Source organism: Panthera tigris, chromosome B2 (genome assembly GCF_018350195.1).
Source record: "Panthera tigris isolate Pti1 chromosome B2, P.tigris_Pti1_mat1.1, whole genome shotgun sequence".
In the NCBI taxonomy this organism is placed as follows: domain Eukaryota; kingdom Metazoa; phylum Chordata; class Mammalia; order Carnivora; family Felidae; genus Panthera; species Panthera tigris.
The window spans coordinates 115,901,968-115,925,026 of NC_056664.1; the positions used below are offsets into that span (position 1 = coordinate 115,901,968).

Here is a 23,059-nt window from a genome sequence, read left to right on the forward strand (position 1 = left end):
TTAATCAGGGAGAGTTAAAGAGGATAAGGAAATAGAAATCAGGAATGGAAACAATGCTTTTAAAATGTGTAGGGGTGCCTGGGTGGCTCAGTTGGTCAAGCCTCTGACTCTTGGTTTCAGCTCAGGTCATAGTCTCACAAGTCATGGGTTTGAGCCCTGCCATCAGGCTCTGTGCTGACAGTATGGAGACTGCTTGGGATTCTCTCTCTCTCCCTCTCTGTCTGTCTCTGTCTCTCTGCCCCTCCCCCACTTGCACTTGGACTCTCTCTCTCTCACTCTCAAAATACATAAATAAACTTTAAATAAATACAATAAAATGCTTATCAGAGATAGTCTCTAGCCTCCAAAGACTAGAGGCCCCAGAGATATTTTTGAGCTAGGAAAGTCTTGGAACAACATCAAATGCTAATGAGAAAAATGAGCAAAACAAAAAGAAAAAAGAAAAAGAAAAAAATGCAGAGGCTGGAAGAAACAGAAGGCAGGAAAGTAAGAAATCCAGTTTAGGATGAGAGTAGCTTTAGACAAAGGACAAAACACTACTGCCCATGGACAGCAATAAATTTTAAAGGGATGGAAAGTAGTACAGGACTGATGCCAAGTCTTTCACAGGAAGCTGAGAGAACACTCAAGTGAGTTCTTCCTTTTCTCTGAAAATCTGGAGTTATCATCTTCTGAGAGGTGGAGAATTAGAGTATTTGAGATTCGTATCCTATTATGAAAGAAACTGGATCCATTTTACATTGTTATTAAATGCATCTATAAGTGGCATAATGTGTTTTCAAATGTAACCCCCAGCTGTAACAACCAAAACAAACAATGGCCTAAAATTCATCATGGTGACATTGTGATTTCACCCTAGGGAATAGCAGAAACTCTGAAAAAAAGAGTCTATAGAAGTTCTAAAAAAGTTTTCCATGGCAATGTCTATAGAGGAAGTGACTTCAATTACTGTTTCTTGTAAGTGACCACACATACCATACCAAATATTTTCTGGCCATTAGAAGACACATGAAAAATAAATGTGCTTCTTGATTGACTGAATAGAGCCAAGAGCCAAGCATATGAGATCTCCGCCAAGTTCAATATGGAGCCCACAGGTGTCTCTGTGACTCCAGCTAAGTTGGTCAGATCAGTTCACTAACATATACAGCTATTACTGACCACTTTTGCTTCTCAACTTTTATTTTGATATTGTTTGTAAGACATCATTCTTCTGGTCAAGCTAAAATGCAGCTCCTTATTCCTCCTATTTTCTCCTTTTTCTCAACTCCCAAAGTCAAATATCACGTTTCCACTAAACAGCATTCAATATTGCATTCCTGCTGCCATGTTTCTTATTTGCCACTTTTAAATTATCTTCCCAAAGTAGAAATAAATTAGTATAGGTTTGGATGTTATTTTACCTTTTTCCCTCACTTGATTTCTCTCAGTGCCTGGGATGTAGCTCTTTCTAAGTCCTTATTGCATGAATGATTGCAGTACGTTAAATAATTCTACTTTATGAGAATTTTAATTACAAAGCTGCATACTATTCTGAAACTATTCTCATTTCCTTATGGAAATGTCTTAAAGCATATTACTCGAATGCCTCTTATTATGCAAGCATGAAAAATAAAATATTGACCTGAGATTCCTGGTTTCAGATTGGGTCCTCCTTATTTACAAAGAATTATTAACATTTGGCAAGAATTAGATGAATAACATTCTTAGGAGAGTAACTAGGCTGACCTTTTTTCTTTAATTTTTTTTCTATTGTTGCATCTTAAGGCATTTATGCTTTCTACCTTGGTTTAGTTTTAGAAAGTCCACTGACAGGCATGCGCCAAGTTCCCAGGATTTTTAGTACTTTTCTAGCACCTTGTAGAGAAGACACATAAATGGCCAGATGATATAATACATTTTAGAAATTTGTGAGGTATGTTCCCCAGATTATAATAAGAGAAAAATTTTTTTCCAGAGATTGATGTAGGAAAAAGAGAGAAGAAATTCTTATTGTCAGTATAGCTACAACAGCCTGATACTAGTTTCTCTTACGAAAGAACATCTTTAAATATATATATATTAGGAAGGCACCTGGGTGGCTCAGTCGGTTAAGTGTCCAGCTTCAGCTCTGGTCATGATCTTGAGGTCCGTGAGTTCGAGCCCTGTGTCAGGCTCTGTGCTAACAGCTCAGAGCCTGGAGCCTGCTTTAGATTCTATGTCTCCCTCTCTGTCTTCCCCTCCCCTGTTCATGCTCTGTCTCTCTCTGTCTCTCAAAAATGAATAAATGTTAAAAAAATTAAATATATATATATATATATATATATACACATATACACACCCACACATATATCAAGAACTCTTTCAATGGTGTGTGTGTGTGTGTGTGTGTGTGTGTGTGTGTTCACAAGAGCATATGTATTCATAGGTGGGGAGCTGTATGGTAAATTACATTCTACTCTCATTAAATGAAAAACAAACTTTCCCCTTTCCTTTGCAGAATTGTCAACATCACACTGCTGGTGACTTCTGTGAACGATGTACTCTTGGATATTATGGAATTGTCAGGGGATTGCCAAATGACTGTCAGCAATGTGCTTGCCCTCTGATTTCTTCCAGCAACAAGTAAGATTGAGAAACATTACCAGATTTCCCAATCAGTAGCACCATCTGTGTGGCAAACGGGCTTTCTATGATTTCAATTTTTTTTCCATGTAGACAAAATCTCAGTTTAAGATAGAGAATATTTGGGAGGTACCTGGGTGGTTCAGTCGGTTGAGTGTCTAACTTCAGCTCAGGTCATGACCTTATGGTTCGTGAGTTTGAGCCCTGCATCAGGCTCTGTGCTGACAGTTCAGAGCCTGGAGCCTGCTTCAGAATCTGGGTCTCCCTGTCTCTACTCCTCCCCTGCTCATGTGAGTGTTCTCTCTCTCCCTCTCTCTCTCTCTCTTTCTCAAAAAACTGAATATAACATTAAAAAAAATTTAAAGGAAGAGAATTTTTGCAAACAGTATAAAAACATGACAAAAGTGAGCACATAGTATTCCATGGTTTATTTTTCCATTAAAACCCTATCCCAAGTAAGTATTACTTATTAATTAAAATATAAATACTAATACTGACATAAGTTATGTTAATGACATAAATGATACATGTAGACACATGCATAATTTTATACACTTTTATAAGGATCTTGTATTTGCATGTAGTTCTGCCATAAACTCAGCTATGAAGAAGTGTTTCACTGCAGATCATATCCCTTTTGTGACCCCTTCCACTCATTTTATGTGTTTAATTTGCAATTTGCAGAGAAGTATTAAGAAAATAATTGAAAAAAGTAGTTAAAGGAGGGTGACTTATTTTTATACTCCCAGAATCACAGCCCCTTTCTCTTAAGATGGTCTGAGCTTGGTACCATGGAAACATAGCCATAAGGGGAAACAAAAGCTAGAATATTTTATTTCAGTGCTGTCTGCACATTCTGCATTGGTTTATATATTGATGAAAATCCTTTTTGCAAAGGCTGTCTATATTTTCTGCTAAGTGATTTATAGATTTCAATCTCTACATGGTAGAGCAATGTTTTCTCTAAGAACTTGCTTTTGAAAAGAATGTATGGTGGTTTGTTTAGAATTAGAATCCTGGGCTCCTTATCTTGACTATAGAAGAACCACAAAGCAACTTAGATAAAGAGAGGATTGCCCCTGTGCTGACTCAGTTTTTTCTTCATCGTTGGCTTTATATACATTCTGAAACATTTTCAGGTAAATTGTCTCTCTTCTGCAAGCTCCTCTTTTTTTGTTTAAAAGAATTACAGGTCTTTCGTCAAATGTAAATTTTTAGGTGAGTAGGATATGGATAAGGATAAAACACATTCTTTTTGTTCACCCGAGCACCAATTGGTAGGTGTGTGAAAAATAATATTATTTCTATTTCCCTTTCCCTAATCTCCCTCTGACGACCAGATTTAAACAAAGAGAATGTTATTTATTTTATCGTTCATTAAAATGTGAGCCATTGGATTAGAAAAATTCAGTAATTAATTGATAACTTCTTTGATAACAATCAAGCATAACATGTGTTGAAAAGTCTCACAATAAAATGTGTGCCTTAGGAGAAGTCAAGTTAAATGTAAAGAGAATTCAAAGGCACAAGATACCACACTTGGTTTTGGAAGCTTCAAGAACATATTGGAAGAAGTAGTAGTATTTATAATAGGTCACAAATGGTGGATTGAGAGGTTTTTACTGGTGGAATTAGCAGGAGATTATATTAACAAAAGCTTAGAAAACAGAAAACAAAGACATGTTTAAGAACTAATAAGTAAGAGTTTGGAGCATGGAGTTCAAATAGAATTCATAACTGCAGATGAAAATGAGTGGGAGAATGGAGGCTATATTATAGAAATCCTTGAACACCAGGCTAAGAAATTACTATTCAATTTTCTATATAATGAGGAAACATTGCAGACTTTTAGTTAAAACAAACAAAAAAACGTTAATGCCATCAGCGCTACGCTTTAGAAAGCCTGTTATGAGAGAGCTAAGTAAAATGAATTGAAACAGGAGAAGAAAAAAAGTGAAGAGAGCGATTAATAAGCTACTGCACTAACTTAGCAAAAGATAACTAGAACCTGAAGGTAGGTAATCGTAACGAGAAGGGAAATGAGGGAATGGATGGGATCTTTGTTGAATGCAGTTACAGAACTGATAACTAATTAGATATGAGGGGTTCAGGCCAGGCAAGAGTTGAAGCCAAAGGTTTTGAGCCAGGTTGACCTCAAAAATGGTAGTGCAATTAACTGAAATAGGGAAACCAGGAGAGAGCTACTGCAGAGGAAAGACAATTTATGTTCCAAATAGGTTAACATTGATGTGAAAGATCTGTCCGAATGGAAATATGCAAATAGCTGCAGGAAATAGAAATACGAGAATTGGAAGGGCAGAGGGAAGAGATATGTTAATAACTGAATTAAAATTGGATAAGATTTCCCGGGGTTATGTGACCCAAGGGGGAGCATGTGGAATGAAGGAAAGACAGAATTACCTACATTAGAGAAACCAGAAGGGAAAGCAGAACCAAGACAGGGGGTGCCAGGGAGGCAAGAGAAGTAAGAGCACACTGCAGGGGGCGCCATGAGAGAGAAGAGAAGCAGCTCTCCATGGAGACTGAGTACGTATGGTAGCCACGAACCGTGAGGATCACCGAGGAGTTTTGACAATCCATGGTGGAAACAGATATTATGTTCCAAGGAGATCCGTGTATCTTTAGAAAATGTCAAGAAGGAAAAGAAAGAGTCCTATCTTGATGGGTTCACAGGATCAATAAAAAGGTGTGTTTTCATTGCTGTTCTCTGTGGTTTATGTAATTCAAGCATATTTTTATGGGAAGGATCTTACAAGAATCAGAAAGCTGAAGCAAAGTGGCTAGTTCAGTGACTGTCAAACTTTATTAATTGCAGCCACTGTAAGAAATCATTTTTTTTTTTTTACATCAGACCTTGGGACACAAAAAACTTGTGTGTATATAATATATATTTATAAACATATATATCCTATAACTTTTCTCAGTTTTATTCTGCATTTTTAGAAGAAATTTTAGTCAAAACCCACTAACGTGATTTCGTGACCCACTAATATCACTACCTAAAGCTTGGAACGTTAATTAACAAAGCAAAGATCTGTGTATGGTAAGAAGGGAAGTGTTAAAATGCAAAGCAAAGAAACCAGCCAGGGCAAAGAAGAAAGGCACTTCTTCCTGAGATATAAAAGTAGATTCTGAAATATAGATGGAGGACGCTGAGACACCTCTCTTTAATGACCTCCAACTGTGCCCCAAAGAAAAGTAAAGGATGTGGCGTGGTGAGTGGTTACTAACTCACTTCCATGCATTGCATTAGTTTTTCAATATTTCTTACCAAAACAAATATGACAAACTGTCAACCATTGTGACAGTGCAGCGTTGCTGAGGGGTTTTTCACTGCCTGCTTAAGGAAAGGTCAGGTATTTTTTCAACAGAGTAGAAGGAACCCTCTACCCTCTGCAATCTGACCACCTTTCCAGGTCAATGCCCTCTCCTCCCTTCTACAATGATGCTACATTTGAGTCCCTTGCTCTTTGCCAAACACACCAACAATTTTTGCCAGACAGAGAAAGAAAAAAGTGGTATTGTTTCATGTATAATATGTGGGATTTAAAAAAAGAAAATAACTCCTAGAGTGTGGAAGTGGTTACCAGGGGTTGGGAGGTGTGGGAGAGCTGGTAAAAGTATACGAACTTTCAGTTATAAGATAAATGAGGTCTAAGGATCTAACATATAACATAGTAGTGATAGTTGGTAATACTTTATTGTATAATTGAAACTTGCCAAGTAAATAGAACCTGTGTTCTCACTGAAAAAAAAAAAGTAGATATGTGAGGTGATAGATGTATTAACTAATTTGTACATATATGTAGATCCAATCATCACATGCACACTTTAATTACACTACAATTTTTTTTATTTGCCAGTTATACTACAATAAAGCTGAACAAAACACAAGTAGATGTATAATGCAATATCAGACAGTGGAAGTGCTACCAGGGAAAATAAAGCAGCCTCATTGAATTGAGATACTTGCATGGTGTTGAGACAGAAAAGACTGGGGTCCCCTTTTCAATAGGGTGCTCAGTGAAGATCTTCATGAACAAATGAGGCTTGTGCAGAGACTTGAATGAAGTAATGGGGGGAGCCACATGACTCCCTGGAGGAAGAGAAGTCCAGCCAGAAGAAAAAGCAGATACACTGGCCTGGAGACTGGCCCATGCTTGTCAGACAGCAAGGATCCAGGGCAGCTGGAGCAGACTGACTAGTGTTAGGGGAAGGGTGACAAAGGATGATTCAGGGAAGCTCCGGTAGCTAATGAAATGTCCTAATGGCTAAAAGTCTTCCAATGGCAAGAGGAAGCTTGGAACAGGGTAATGCAGTGATGTTAGCGACAGTAGCAGCAGTTTCAGGTAGAACGTGTGTGGAATGTGAAAGAAAGGAGGTAACATTGACTCCATGGTTTCTGGCAGAACAAATGGAAGCACAGAGTGACCATGGATGAGATGGGGGAGAATTACAGAAAGACCAGTGGTATTTTTTGGAGGGGGAAACTCAGTTTTAGATCTGTTAGTGTAGATGCAAAGGTTTTAAGATGGAATGAGATCATTTAGGGGAGAGAGGACAGGACAGGATAGAAGAAATCTGAATACTGAACTGGGAGACCCATGAAGAGGTCAAGGACATGATGTATAGGAACCTGCAGCAGAGGAGACTGTTAAAGAACCAATGATGAACATAGAAAAAAGGAGAAGGGGGTGGTACCCGGGAAGCCAATTCATCTCTGTAGTATCCACAAGAACAACATAGACTGGCAAACTCTACATCTTAAAAACCCTAATGAGGCAAATTTGGAATTAGCAAACATAAGGAAATATAAAAGGTAGCCCCCAAGAAAAAAGCACAAGGATTTCAGAGTGACCCCGCAGACAGTGTGAGGATTGAGTGTAGATGAGGGAGTTGGGAGCAGAAAGAATAACTCTAACTTCCAGTAAGTTATGATTCCTACACCCTCCTTCATTAAGTCCTTACACATGATATAGGACTTCATTCAATCCACCATAGTATCATAACTCAAAAAAGTTTATATCAACTATTCAAGGAGAATTATAACATCCTTGCATAGTAATTGAGATAGATATATTACTGTAAATGAATATAATTTAATTATGTTGGCTCTCTAGAGTTTCACTTGAAATGTCTAAAAATTTGTTTCCAAGTATCTATCTATCGGTAGATATATAGATAGATAGATGATAGATAGATAGATAGATAGATAGATAGATAGATAAGCAGTTTGAAATGTGACATAGGAGTGTGTGTGTGTGTGTGTGTGTGTGTGTGTGTGTGTACAGATGCACTCAGCATCAAGCTTTAGCTTGAAGAGCTAAAAGCTTGCCAGAATGTGTCAATTACATGTTTGTGGATCTATTTTGTGAAGGATAGAGTTTGTGAGTAGTAGATCAATTTGCTCACCTCTTTCGCAAAGGTTAGAGTTTATTACTCATTCATGTACTATTGATTCAGTGTGCTAGAAGATAGTTAAAATAGGGTCCAAATGGCACCTGACCAAAAGGAGTTGTGGCCCTGGTGTATACACCATCTATCTTTTTCAGCATAAACTTCTTTAGTGGACCAAGAAAAAGAATGGAGTTTGCAGCATTACCATTTTGTAACAAATACATATTTTTCCTTCTAAGTTTCCAGTGCACCATGCAGTGTTACCTAGTGGGAATCCTCGACTTATATTTGAAAGAAGTTTGTAACAACCTAAAATGTTAGCGCAGGTTAGTTTTCAAGTCTTGCTAAGTATTTCTTTTGTAGGGTAAGGTGATCAGAAACTCTGATAGGCTGTGGTCTACCAGTCAGTAGTGAGAACAGGGAAAATTATATAAGACCTACTTAATAGAAAAGATCATAAAATTATCAGAAATTCTTACTCATTTTCATGTAGAGCACCTTCCCTTCTTACATTAACTCACATTACTTTGTGTTTAAAATAAACTTAGTTTGAAATCCGTTTGTAAATTAGAAAAGGCACTCTTATTTTAAGTGAAATATTTATTCACACTTTGTGTTCAAAGGCTAGTGGCAATTTAGGTTGAGCTTTCAGAAAAAAAATTATATGGTTTTAGGACCATTTTTTTTACTTGGAAAATATTCAGTAATATTCTATCAGACAAATGTGCACTAATTCTAGTCATACTTTTCTTTCAATTCATGAGAAATAGGACACTTTTGCTGGATGTTTAATATTTTTATTCTTGTCATAGAATTATTAAAATTTTAAAATGTTTACACAGTGCGAGGCACTGCAAATTCATTGAAAGCCAACCATACTTACTTGTTGACTATTATCGGCATTATTTAGTTGTGACATCCTACTTTTGCATAAAAATTTATATTATAAAATACAGCACTTATAACCACCCCAAGTTAAGTTTCACTCGTCTATATAATGGATAGAATTACTTAAATCTATAAAATAAATAGGTTAAAAGATTTTTTACAATCTTTTTTTCCCCTTTCTGGTTCAGTTTCAGCCCTTCTTGTGTCATGGAAGGCCTCGATGATTACCGCTGCACAGCTTGCCCACGAGGATACGAAGGCCAGTACTGTGAACGGTACGAACTGTCATGAAACATAGAGATCATACAGTAACAGATCACAATAGAAAAGTATTCATTATTTTCATAACTTGTTTTTATTTTCCTTAGTAGTTCATACGGCTTCAAAACTATCTTTACTTTTATATCTATACGCTATCTCCGAAGAAAGTTGTTTATTTCCATCTTCGACTTTCTTAAAGTTTCCGAATTATTTCACAATTACATAGTTTAGGTTTTAGTGTATACATATCTACATAGCTATATTTAGTGTACATGTATATGTTGAGTGTGCACATATCTATATATGTGCGTATTATCAGTAGTTAATAAAAAGCTAGTTACACATAATTCTCATCTTAATGCACTGGAAAATATTGGCTGAATCTATCTGTGTGCATGTCGCTGTTCTGAGCACTATGGTACTATACCACCAAGTATATACATAACTCAGAATGTAAATGTGTCAAGCATTCTTAATTTGAACACAAACAATAAAGTGTTTGTTATTTGGTGCTCCTTTCCAATGAGCAAACAATATTATTTAAATGCTTCCTCTCACCATATTTTTCTTCCAGGTAATTAACCTACAGTGTAATACTAGTTTTACGTATACAAATTAGTGATCCAGTACTTACATAACAACACCTGTTGCTCATCACAAGTGGCCTCCTTAATCCCCATCACCTATTTAACCCATCCCCTCACCAACCTCCCCTCTGGTTCACCATATTTTTTGTTTACAGAATCTGATAATGTATTTATGTATCTATTAAATTGAATACTGACTGTAATACAAATGGTAAATTAAAAAGCACAATTTCAGACTGTCTAGTTAGGTTGTAATTAGTACCTTCTGGGTCCATATTTTCCATAAGATCAGTATCCTGGATATTGAAGCATATCACTACCACTTTTAGTATGTTTTAGGTATTATCTCTAAAGTAACTAATATTAACTATATTATACACACATGATAGCTTTAGCATTAATTGATAACAATATAAAGTTTTTATCCATGGACATAGTCTAGCTTTACCAACTTAGCTAGGACCCGTTTTTCAGTATCAGAATAGCTTATGGTCTACTTACTTTACACTAAAATTGTGAAGATCAAATGTGTAGAGGATACTGTTGGTGCCCTGCCTACATGCCTACATGGAAACCTCATCTCCCATAAGAGGGGCAAAAATGATTGAGAATTTACCCCACGTTCCTCCAATGTGGGAGTACAAAAGTCCACATGCTTATGCTTATGCTTATAATTACTCCAGGCTTTCCATGGTATTAGGCTAAGACTGGGACATCACCTGAAATCATACCATTGTTTCCTTTCTTTTCCATGTCCTGCTTTACCCACTCCTTTTGCAGGGTTCTTCTAGGAGCACTTCCTTAAATTATCGATCTCTTTGCAAACATAAACCAATATTAATTAATTGAATCATCACCCATTTCAAAGTCTTCTTTTGGAGGTGCCTGGTTGGCTCAGTGGGTTGAGCATCCAACTCTTGATTTTGGCTTGGGTCATGATCCCAGGGTTGTGGGATTGAGCCCGGCATTGGACTCTGTGCTGAGCTTAGAGCCTGCTTAAGATTCTCTCTCCCTCCCTCTGCTCCTCTCCCCTGCTCATGCTCTCTCTCTATTACAAAATATATATATATATATGGCACCTATGTGGCTCAGTTGGTTAAGCATCTGACTCATGGTTTTGGCTCAGGTCATGATCTCATAGTTCATGAGCTTGAGCCCCATGTAGGCCTCTGGGCTGACAGTGGAGCCTGAATTGTCTCTCTCCTTCTCTCTCTCTGCCCCTCCCCTGCTCATGCTCACTCTCTCTCTCAAAAATAAATAAACTTTAAAATTTTTCAAATTAAAAAATAATAATAATTAAAAAACAAAAGTTTTCTTTTATATAACCAGGAATGGTTGTGTTAATAATGGAAATAAGCAGATAACTAAATAATTAAATTTTATAAATTCCGATGAAGTTTCTACAAGGTTGCAAAATATATTTCCAAATAATTCTATATGTAGAAAATCTAAACAGTATCCACTACTATATATATATATATATATATATATATATATATATATATACACACACACACACATATATGACAATGCATTCACAATGTCTGTGCCAATAGAAATTGATAATTAAAGAATTCAAAGCAATACAAAATCCAAAAATATTTCTATTTGTTTTGGAGATGTGTACAACTTTTGACTATATATATTTGTAATGTCCAAATTTGAATATTTGGTATTCACGGTTAGGGTAATATTCATTTCATGCCCTTGTAAATATGAGTAGGATGATGACTGGAAGCATCCATAGACACAAGGGTATTATCTGCAGTAATTTATGAAAAAAAAATGTTCCGTAGTATACTACATTTATAAATTGAAGTTACCACTATCTATGAAAGCAGGTATATAGAAAAGACTGCAAGGGTGCCCTGAAATGACAATTACTATCTTAAGGCAAAGTGATTATAGAAAATTTACTTTTTTAATATCCATTAATGTTTAATCAATAGGAGTTGACAGTTCATATAGTATATAGACGAACAGTGTCGCACACTATCAAAAGCGAATGGCTTGAATTGTTTTTGCAGTCTCAAATGTTGTTACAGCTTTTCATTCTTCATCTCTAACATAAATGATAAAGTTATATTTCCCTGAAAAATTGCTTTTATTCAGCTAAATTAAACCAAAGGTCTTGGTTAAATTTTTATTGTAACTGTCCAAATAAATTTGTTCTGCTTCTGAGAGCTTCTTAAATCATCTGAATCACCTTACGACCTGCCTAAGTTCATCAGCTCAGGTCTAAAATTGCTTACATGTCTTGAATGCTCCTATAATGTAGAAACCCCTCCCCATGTTTTATCTTTGGTATTTTTGTAATAAACTCTTTGAGCATTTAATCAATCTCAACCTGGTTAGAGTAGAATTCTTACACCTGCAAATGTTAAGAAATCATTTAAGTGGACTCACTTAAATGGTACTTTTATGGAGTGTTTATAATCTTACATTGGAAATAAAATAACAATTAAAACTACAAATGTATAAAAACCTACTTATAGATAACTTTGTTTGTTTTGCCTTTTCTAACCAGCAGAGGATAAATTAACACTCACAATCAACTGTGCAAATTTCCACACTCCCAGGCTACTGAAGATAGTTCTGGATTATCTGCCTAATGTTCATAATTTTTGGCTTCAACCTCCTCCTGTCTCTCAACTTCCTCTCATGCTTGTCTCTGGAACAAAAACTCTGGGTGTTGATTATATTTAGCTGATGAGATACACACACACACACACACACACACACACACACACACACAGTCCAAACCGGGAGACTTTTAGGAAAGATAGGAAGTGGTTTAACAATTAAATCAGGACCAACAGTTACGTGTTACCCCTACTGGGTAACCCAGAGCATATGATCTTACTAGCATCTTATACTTAAGTGAATGGATGTATGAATGGGTGGAATAGTCAATGAAGTGATTTCATTTGGGTTCATCCAGTTGGATTTTCTTTCTAATTTCTGAAATTAATGTTATATATTTTGTCTGCATAACATTAACCTGCTTCCTTGGATCTATAATGAAAATTCCATCTTGAGGAAGATGTGATAGAAAGACCAGTAAAATTAAATAGAAAATCCAGTTTATTGTCACTTAACTTACTTCTTTAGCTCATAAATAAAATGAGTTGAATTATTTGGTTATTTTGATTTTAAATACATGAGTCTAGGAAAGTTCAGGTGTCAATATTTCTAATTTAAAAAAAAAGACTTCAAAACAATATTTATAATCTACAGTAATGGTTGGCAAACTCACCCACAAAATTTGGCCCATTGCCTAATTCTGTTTGGCACTATAAGCTAAGAATGTTGTTACAGGCAAACATTTACAATTAATATGAAGATAGGAAGCACTAAATTTGAGCCCTAGTTAGGTAAATTTGATACCTTAACAAGAGCTTCCTTTCTCTCATTGGTAGATTGATTTTACATTACTATATTATTATTACAAAATAATTTATACTCTGTTATTATGATGATGATTTTGTTTTGAATTCCATCAACCCCCCCCCAAAAAAAAAGGTTTGCAAATGTATTTCTCTCACTGAATGATTTTGATTTTCTATCTTGATCTGTAAAAGCCTAAACTATGTACTATCTGGTTCTTTACAGGAAAAGTTTGCTGGCTCCTCATCTATTGACTCGTGGTATCAGTTTTGTTCAACCAGAGACAGGACTTATTGTTAATCTCTTCTGCTTTCTCACTATTTAAATCCAGGTGTGCCCCTGGCTATACTGGCAGCCCCAGCAGCCCTGGAGGTTCCTGCCAAGAATGTGAGTGTGACCCCTATGGCTCGCTGCCTGTCCCCTGTGACCCTATCACGGGGCTCTGCACGTGCCGACCTGGAGCCACAGGGCGGAAGTGTGACGGCTGCAAGCACTGGCATGCGCGCGAGAGCACGGAGTGCGTGTGTACGTATACTAACTCCGCCGTTAGTTCTGGGGGCCTTGGTTCCATTTCTGTCTCCTTTCCAATGAGAAAGACTGACCCTTTTTTCTTTCTTTCTCTGCAGTACCTAATGCTATTCTTCATTCTTTCTGACGCTATCTACCTTATGCTGTTTGCCTGCTGTTTTTGTCTGTATCCCACTGAGCCAAGAGAAGTGAGAAAATCCTCAGCAGGCTCTAGTCAGTTACCGGAAGACGTACAACAAAGCTGTTGGAGGCGTAATTTATTTTATTTTGTCCATCCCAGAGTTTGCAGTTTTACATAGGGTTGGCTTAGCCTTTGTGACAGACTAAAGCTCTGGGTTCATTCCATTTTTCAGAATCCTCCTGGATTTGTAATAGGCTGGACAGACACATTAGGCCTTGAATTACTACTGACTTTTCTTTCCTAGCTTGCAGAGAAATCCACGGGCATACTGCTTCAAAACTTTCTCTTGAACTGCAGATCCTGGAAGCAGTGACAGTGAATGAGTATTTTCACTATAGGTATAATAAATGGAGAACAGTTTGCTCTTTTTTTTTTTTTTTTATAACTGCTACTGGATTCAGCAATGCCATACAGAAAGCACACTGAATATCAGTGTTAAATATAATAGGTGATACAAGTTATAATCTAAAATTAGGTTGTTTATAAATTTAGGGAGGGGCTATTATGCAATTCTTTGCCTTGAGGGCATTTACATTAGTGGTCTCAATTACTTTTTAAAAAATAGAAATGGGGGGAGGGCCTGGGTGGCTCAGTCAGTTGGGTGTCCAACTTCGGCTCAGGTCATGATTCATGAGTTCGAGCCCCGCGTCAGGCTCTGTGCTGCCAGCTCAGAGCCTGGAGCCTGCTTCAGATTCTGTGTCTCCCTCTCTCTCTCTGCTCCTCCCCTGCTCACATGCTGTCTCTCTCTCTCAAAAATAAAGATTTAAAAAAATTTTTAAAAAATAGAAATGTAAAATTTTGGAGTAGCTTTTATTTCAATACTTACCTATTTTAGTGTATTTATGCATGCCAGTATTTCTGGTTTTAACATCTTATGTGTTATGGTTATGTGTTTAACCATTTATGTCCAAATCTTAATAGCATTTTAATTAGAATTTTTGTTCATGCTCCAGTTTTATGAGAGTTATCTTAAAAGCTAAGGCTGGCTGGCATGTATGTATGAATGTATGTTTTTGAAGTATAATTAACATACAATATTATATTGGTTTCAAGTGAACAACATATTGATTCAACAATTCTGTACATTTCTCAATGGTCGCCATAAGTGTAGTCACCATCTGTCACCAAATGACATTGTTACAATATTATTACCTATATTCCCTATGCTATACTTTTCATCCCCATGACTTATTTATTTTATAACTAGAAATGTGTACCTCTTAATCCCCTTAATCTATTTCACACATCCTCCTCTGACCTTTCTGCCAATTACCAGTTTATTCTCTGTATTTAAGAGTCTGTTTTTTGCTACATTTTTTAGATTCCACTTATAAGTGAAATCTTACAGTATTTGTCTTTCTCTGACAAATTTCATTTAGTCCAGTACCCTCTAGTTCCATTCATATTGTCACAAATGGCAAGATTTCATTCTTCTTTATGGCTGAGTAGTGTTCCACTGTGTATATATACCACACCTTCTTTACACATTTATCTATCAATGGATATTGAGGTGCGTATATCTTTTTGAGTCATTTGCTTTGGCCAAAACCCAGCAGTAGAATTACTAGATCATATGGTATCTCTATTTTTAACTTTTTGAGGAACCTCCATACTGTTTTCCACAGTGACTACAACGGATTACATTCCCACCAACAGTGAACAATGATTCCTCTGCATCCTCCCCAACACTTGTAATTTTTTGTCTTTTTGATTCTAGCCATTCTGACAGGTGTAAGGTGATAGATATCTCATCATGGTTTTGATTTGAATTTCCCTGGTGATTAGTATGTTGAGCATCCTTTCATGTGTCTGTTCGCCATCTGTAGGTTTTCTTTGGGAAAATGTCTGCTCAGGTCCTCTGTCGATTTTTAATTGGATTATTTGGTTTTTTACTGTTGAGTTGTAGAAGTTTTTTTGTATATTTTGGATATTAGATCCTTACCAGATATATCAGTTGCAAATATATTCTCCTATTCAGTAGGTTGTCTTTTAGTTTGGTTAGTTGTTTCCTTTGATGTGCAAAAGCTTTTTATTTTGGTGTAATCCCAACAGTTTATTTTTGCTTTTGTTTCCCTTGCCTGAAAAAAACATATCTAGAAAAATGTTGTTAAGGCCAATGTCAAAGAAGTAATGCCTATGTCTTCCCCAAGAATTTTTACGGTTTCAGATCTCACATATAGGTCTTTAATCCATTTTGAGTTTATTTTTCTGTACGATACAAGAAAGTGGTTCAGTTTTATTATTTTGCTTGCAGCTGTCCAGTTTTACCAACACCATTTGTTGAATATACTATCTTCTCCCCATCGTGTAGCTTTGCCCCCTTTGTTGTTGATTAATTCACTATATAAGCCTGGCATTTTCTTTGGACACTTTATTCTGTTCCATTGATCTATGTGTCTGTTGTATCAGACAATACTGTTTTGATTACTACAGTTTTGTGGTATATACTGAAATCTAAAATTGTGATTCTCCTACTTTTGTTCTTCCTTCTAAAGATTGCATGGTATATTTGAAGTCTTTTATGGTTTCATGAAGATTTTAGTATAATTTGTTCTATTTCTATGAAAAATGCTATTGGTATTTTGATATGGATTTTATCAAATCTGATTGTTTGGGGTAGTACAGACATTTTAACAATATTAATTTTTCCAGTCCATGAGCATGCAGTGTCTTTCAATTTGTTTGTGTCCTCTTAAACTTCTTTCATCAATGTTTTACAGTTTTTAGAGTATAGGTCTTTCACCTCCTCAAGTTTATTCCCATATATTTTATTATTTTTGCTGAAATTGTAAATGAGATTGATTTCTTTCTTACTTTCTCTTTGTATTACTTCATTATTAGTGCATAGAAACCTAACAGATTTCTATATGTTAATTTTGTACCCTGCAACTTTACTGAGTTCATTTGTCAGTACTAACAGTTTTTTGGTGGAGGCTTTAGAGTTTTCTGTGCATAGTATCATGTCATCTGCAAATAGTGACATTTTTACTTCCTTCTTACCAATGGCTGCCTTTTGTCTTTTTCTTGTCTGATTGCTATAGCTAGGACTTCCAACACTATGTTGAATGAAAGTGGTGTGTGTGGACATCCTTGTTTGTTCCTGATATTAAGGGAAAGCTCTCAGTTTTCACCACTGAGTATGAAAAACTGTTGGTTTTTCATATATAGCTTTTATTATATTGAGGAATATTCTCACTAAATGTACTTTGTTGAGAGTTTTCATTATGAATGGATATTGTATTTTGTCAAATGGTTTTTCTGCATATATTGGAATGATCATGTTTTTTTCCCTTTATTTTGTAATGTGATGTATTATACTGATTTTTAAATAATTTTTAATGTTTGTTTATTTATTTGTGAGGGAGGAGGGACAGAGGGAGAGGGAGAGTATCCCAAGCAGGCTCCCTGATGTCAGCACCCAGCCCAACATGGGGCTTGATCTCACAAACCATGATATCAGGACCTGAGCCAAAATCAAGAGTTAAATGCTTAACCAACTGAGCCACCCAGGTGCCCCTATACTGATTAATTTTTGAATATTGCATCCCTGGAATAAATCCCACTTGATTCTGGTGAATTACTTTTTTTTATTAAAAAAATTTTTTTAATGTTTATTTATTTTTGAGAGAGACAGAGACAATGTGAGCAGGGGAGGGGCAGAGAGAAAGGGAGACAGAATCCAGAACAGGCTCCAGGCTCCAGGCTCCGAGCTGTCAGCACAGAGCCCGACATGGGGCTGGAACTCACAAACTGTGAGATCATGACCTGAGCCTTAGTCGGAGGCTCAACCTACTGAGCCACCCAGGCGCCCCATCTGGTGAATTATTTTTTAATGTGTTGTTGATTTCAGTTTGCTAATATTTTGTTGAGAATTTTTGCATCTGTTATCATCAGAGATATTGACCTGTTTTTCTCTTTTCCTCGTAGTACCTTTGTCTGGTTTTGATATCAAGTTCATTTAAAACTGACCTCATAGAATAAATATGGAAGTTTTTCTTTCTCTTCTATTTTTTGGAATAGTGTGAGGAGAATGGGTATTAATTCTTTAAATGTTTGGTAGAAATCATCTGTGAAGCCATCTGGTCTTGGATTTTTGTTTTGCGGGGAGTTTTTTATTACCGATTCAATTTCATTACTTGGAATTGGTCTATTCAAATTTCCTATATCTTCCTGATTTAGTTTTGGAAGATTATAGGTTCCTAGGAATGTATCCATTTCTTCTACATTGTCTCAATTTGTTGACATATACTTTTTCATAATATTCTCCTATAATTTCTCTGGAGTCAGTTGTTATTTATCCTCCTTCATTTCTGATTTTATTTATTTGAATCCTTTTTTCTTTTCTTGATGAATCTGGCTAAAGATTTATCAGTTTTGTTTATCTTTTCAAAGAACAAGCTCCGAATTGGTTTGGTCATTTCTATTGTTGTTTTTAGTCTCTACTTCATTTATTTCTGTTTTAATCTTTATTATTTCCTTTCTTCTACTAGCTCTGGGTTTTGTTTTTTTCTTCTTTTTCTAGCTCTTTTCAGTGTAAGGTTATGTTGTTAATTTAAGATTTTTCTTGTTTCCTGAGGTAGGCCTGTATTGCTATAAACTTCCTTCTTAGAACTTTTTTTTTTGCTGCATTCCAAGGATTTTTTACCATGTGTTTTATTTTTATGTGTTTTCAACTATTTTTTTATTTCTTCTTTGATTTCCTGGTTAACCAATTCATCGTTTAGTCTCCATGTATTAAAGCTGACTTTTAAAATATGCCCAAAAAAAGGTAAAGACTGGGTATGTTTGGGGACATAGGTTCTTAAATTGTTTCTTCAATGCATTTCAATCATGAAATTGTATTAAATTTAAAATAAAAATAAATTTCAAGGTTGAAGGGAGGGAAAGATAAAGTGTAACATATAATATACATACACATTATCATATTCAGTTTTTGATCATATATGTATATACTCTTTTCAAGTATAATAACATATTTTAATGATAATTGGACTGGACCGCTAATGTAATTGCATTACTTTCAATATTGTTTTCAAATTAGATTATTAACATTGATATATTTAACTAGATACTATATAGATGCTCCAAATATAAACTCTAATGTAAACAGTCCTTGAATTTTAAGTTATCAATTTTCTTTTATTTCAGAAAAATTTTTAACTTATTTATTTATGTTGAGAGAGAGGGAAAGTGTGCATGCACACACAAGCAAGTGGGGGAGGGGCAAAGAGAAAGAAAGAATCCCAAGCGGTCTCTGTGCTGTCAGTGTGGAACCCAACATGAGGCTCCAACCCACAAGCCATGAGATCATGACCTGAGCTGAAATCAAGAGTCAGACACTTAACTGACTAAGTCACCCACTTATCCCTAAATCATCTATTTTCTTAATTATCCAGAAGTAAACTTGAAGTATAAAGATCACATTTGATGTGAAGCACAAAAATTGCAATAATACATTAAAGTCTGTAAGAGATAAAATAATGGGATTATTTTCTGAACATTTGTCATTCTGCCCATCAACAACAGTGGCTCTATGTTCTCATTCTGTTGGTGATTAATACTTTATATGCATTTACATAAATTTATAAGAAAATTCAACTCATTTTTTTTCTTTCACATCGGTACATTTTAAATCTCCCAGGGTCCCATGTGGTAACAAAAGTGCCAATACGTCAGTTAGAATTACATTAGCCTTATAATGTTCATTTGCATTATTCTTGTCCCCCAGAGAAATGTATTTCCCATTGCTCTACATGGTATTCAGTTCAATTGCTATGTCCAGGGAATTTTAATATTTTTCTGGAGGATTAATTAATAGTGATGTTTTTCTTGTATCAAAGAAGTGTTAAGTTATGGAGGTTTTTTTTTATGGGTAGACACCTTTTCTTATGTGTTTATAATTATTTTATAAATAAATATTTCTTTTACATTTTAAGATATTTATAAGACATATTCTTATTTTATAAATGCTGTGTAGATTTTCCTTACGTTGCTGTTAAATATTACTGATTTTGATTTCTAGATATGTTATTCCTTACCCTTTATTAGGTTAACTGTAAGAATTGTTGCATAGAATATATTTAGACTTTTCTTCTTTTCTCATATTTAAAAATTTTTTCCTGTTGTGAAAAAATATACCATGCTTCTATTATGTCGGCCTTTTCCAGGACTCAGTTTCTACTACTAGTTTTGAAATGAGATAATTAATCAAGACACAAATAAGGACATAACTGACTTACCTTCAAATCTCTTTTTAATATCTTTCTATATCCTTAAGCTAAATCAGAACAAGAAACCAAAGAATGATTCACCTGGCATGTTTGATCTGCAGAGCTGTTTATCACATGTGATTACAGTGGAATTTTATAAGGCCTGTGAGTGGGAGTGGATGAAGGTAGCCTGGTTTGGGTAAGAGAATATGGATGTAGTAAGAGAAATGTCTTCTGAGAAAAACCTCTTCTGAGCTTAGAGCCCATGCTGTCTTGATTAAGAAAGGAGATAAAGTGGTGCTTGTTGTTAAGATGGTAGTGATTATAAAAAATAACTTGTTTTTCCTATTAGATAATACGCACTCAGGTGAGTAGTGTGCATTAGATAGTTAATTTTTCTCTCTTTGGTTAATTTTCTAGAAAACATAATTTAATTTGGCCCTATTGTGAACTTGTATATTTAAAAAAAAAAAAAAATAGACAAAAGCACAATAAATGACCTGGGCATGATTATTGCATTATCTCAAGAGAGCTGCATATTGGTGGAAAGAGTCTATATACTCACTGTAACGTTAGTTACACAATTAATTTATTTAACAAAGGATATAAAATTGTGCTGTAGAGATTGTGTAACACAGCAAATTCAGAAATCATGGACAAGCTTCTCTGGAGCACCTAAGTCCCTAAAATAGACTTGTAGCTGCCATAGACAATTGCCAGTGAGCAAGCTACAATCTTATGGGATCCAAATGGTGAATTTCTTGTAGGACGTAAGCCTTTTATACATGGAATTTCCATTACTGTCATGAGGAATTTAAACAAGTAATCTATGCCCTTAATAGTAAATATTTAGAGAGCAGAGTCTCTCATTGTGAGCCAAATTCAACCCACCAACGTAGTCAACCTCACCAATCAGAGTCAGTGCCTGGTCATAGCTAACCAATATATATGCCTTCGGATTCTAGGTGTCCTCCAAAGCCCCCTTCACCACACATGGTTCATCATAATAGTAATTCCTTAAAGGTTCACCTGTATTGGGAGTTTACCATCTGCCAGATGCTATATTAAGCACTATTTGCTTTTCTTTTAATTATTGCAGCATCCCTGTATTATGATAACAAAACTGAATTTAGGTGATTTAAGTGATTTTTCCAAGGTTCACAGTGACTTTTCAACAGAGCAATGATTTGAAACTAGGTCTGTCTTGGAAATCTTACTTTCCTCTATGCTGACTACCAATGCAAAACACTGAAAGCAAACATGGGTTTCCCAGTATATTCAACATTAATTAACTCAGTTCTTTATTCATTTACTTCTTGAGCCTAGAGCCGGTGTTACTGCAACAAAGAATAAAGATAAAATGTGCTAACAATTAAAAATTTTAAATATATAAGTACACATATAAATATACATGTATGTCAATATGTACATAGATTTTTTTTTCTGCTAACTGTTGAGGCCCTCTTCTCTAAGATTTAAAACATTATGATAGTTATGTGGCAGTTATAATGGATTTTTATTCATCAGAGATTGTCATGTGGAGTCCTGCCATCTATGCAAGTGAAAAACACACTAGCTGCATGCTCAGATAACTTTCAGAACCTTTTTATTTTTTTCTAATAGGAATAATATGGGATGACACTGCAGTATGTTCTTCCCTTACCCATGTAGGTGAGTTCTGAACACACATCTGTTGGACTTTCCAAATCAGGATGGACTTCTTAGTACGTTGGGTTACTACAAATCCAACCTCCTCTTCCATCCCTCATTTACAATTTACATATCATTTTATAAAATGAGAACAACTGCCTGCCTTTCTGAAATTTGAGAATGAGCAAGAAAGACATTATTTAATAGTAAAGTTTTGCGCTGTAAATCACAAGAGTTAGATTTGTTCACATCCTATTTTCTACAGATCAGTAGTTAACAGAGAACAACTCATGTGATGTTTAAAATAGATTATGAGTCGCATAGTAAAATATATTACTCTTATAGAGAACAGAAGTTAAAATTAGGAGCTGTTGGCAAGATGTTATTCCATCAAAAATGCCTGAAATAGGATTTTACAAATATGAAATTGATGCTTCCTATGTTTATTCATTACATATGAGTATTAGGAGTATAAGACCTTTATTATTTAAAATAAATTAAAATGTATTTAAAATATAACATTTAAGATGAGGTTATGCTTGCCACTTTTGCAAAAGCAATCATAAAGTGTGTTTTTTATCCGCAACCTAAGGTGTAAACCTAGCTAAATGTGATAAGCACACCTTAATTCTGTAAAATATACATCTTTCAGCCACTTGGTGAAAGCTAAGGTCTGAGTTTTCATCCTACATTGACACTGATCTGCAGAGATGGTCAAGATTATTTTTTTTAATATCCAGTTGTCAGCAAGGATCTTATCACAATAATGCAGAGGCCCGTATATTGTCACTACAACACGGCTGCACTCCTGTAATCAGAGATGATTGCTAATGGCAATTATTGCTCCCTGTAAATGAGAGTAGGAAGAAGATAGTGAAATGGGGTGGATCACTGTAAAGAAAATGAGACATTCCCTAATAAAAGATGTTGAGAAAACATCCGTTGACCTCCTGATGCTGTTTAATGAGTTATGGCTCTGCTTGTTGGACATGTGATCACCCTCCATCCTAGCCCTTTAAATGCCATCCTCTTTCTGCTCCCACTTAATCCCTAGTGGGACTCAAAAGCCAGTATGTCTACTGTAGTTTTCTACATCTCTAAGCTGCCATAGGTTGTTCAAATCAAGAAATCATGGAATCTATAAAAGCAACTTCTGTTCATCCTGTTTGTACTTTATCGGCACCTGTTTTGTTAGTAAAAGATGCTTTGAGACTTTTGTCAACCTTCTTAGCATAGGTCTGGGATTATGAGATTGTAGAACAGCAACTATCACTCTGATTCTAGGTAGTTTTCCCAGTTACTGGTGCTCAGTCTCAGTGGTTTGCAGATCACATTGAGAAAGCTGT

General features: G+C 35.5%; 1 protein-coding gene across 5 annotated transcripts in view; it reads left to right on the top strand.

Moving 5' to 3' along the window:
- LAMA2 (laminin subunit alpha 2) overlaps positions 1-23,059 on the top strand; it is a 609,603-nt gene that overhangs the window by 426,757 nt on the left and 159,787 nt on the right. For all 5 annotated transcript variants that reach the window (XM_042987144.1, XM_042987146.1, XM_042987145.1 and 2 more), the window contains 3 exons: positions 2,480-2,604; positions 9,099-9,185; positions 13,477-13,670. In XM_042987144.1, coding sequence (XP_042843078.1) covers positions 2,480-2,604; positions 9,099-9,185; positions 13,477-13,670 — 406 coding nt within the window. The remainder of the gene's footprint in view (positions 1-2,479; positions 2,605-9,098; positions 9,186-13,476; positions 13,671-23,059) is intronic.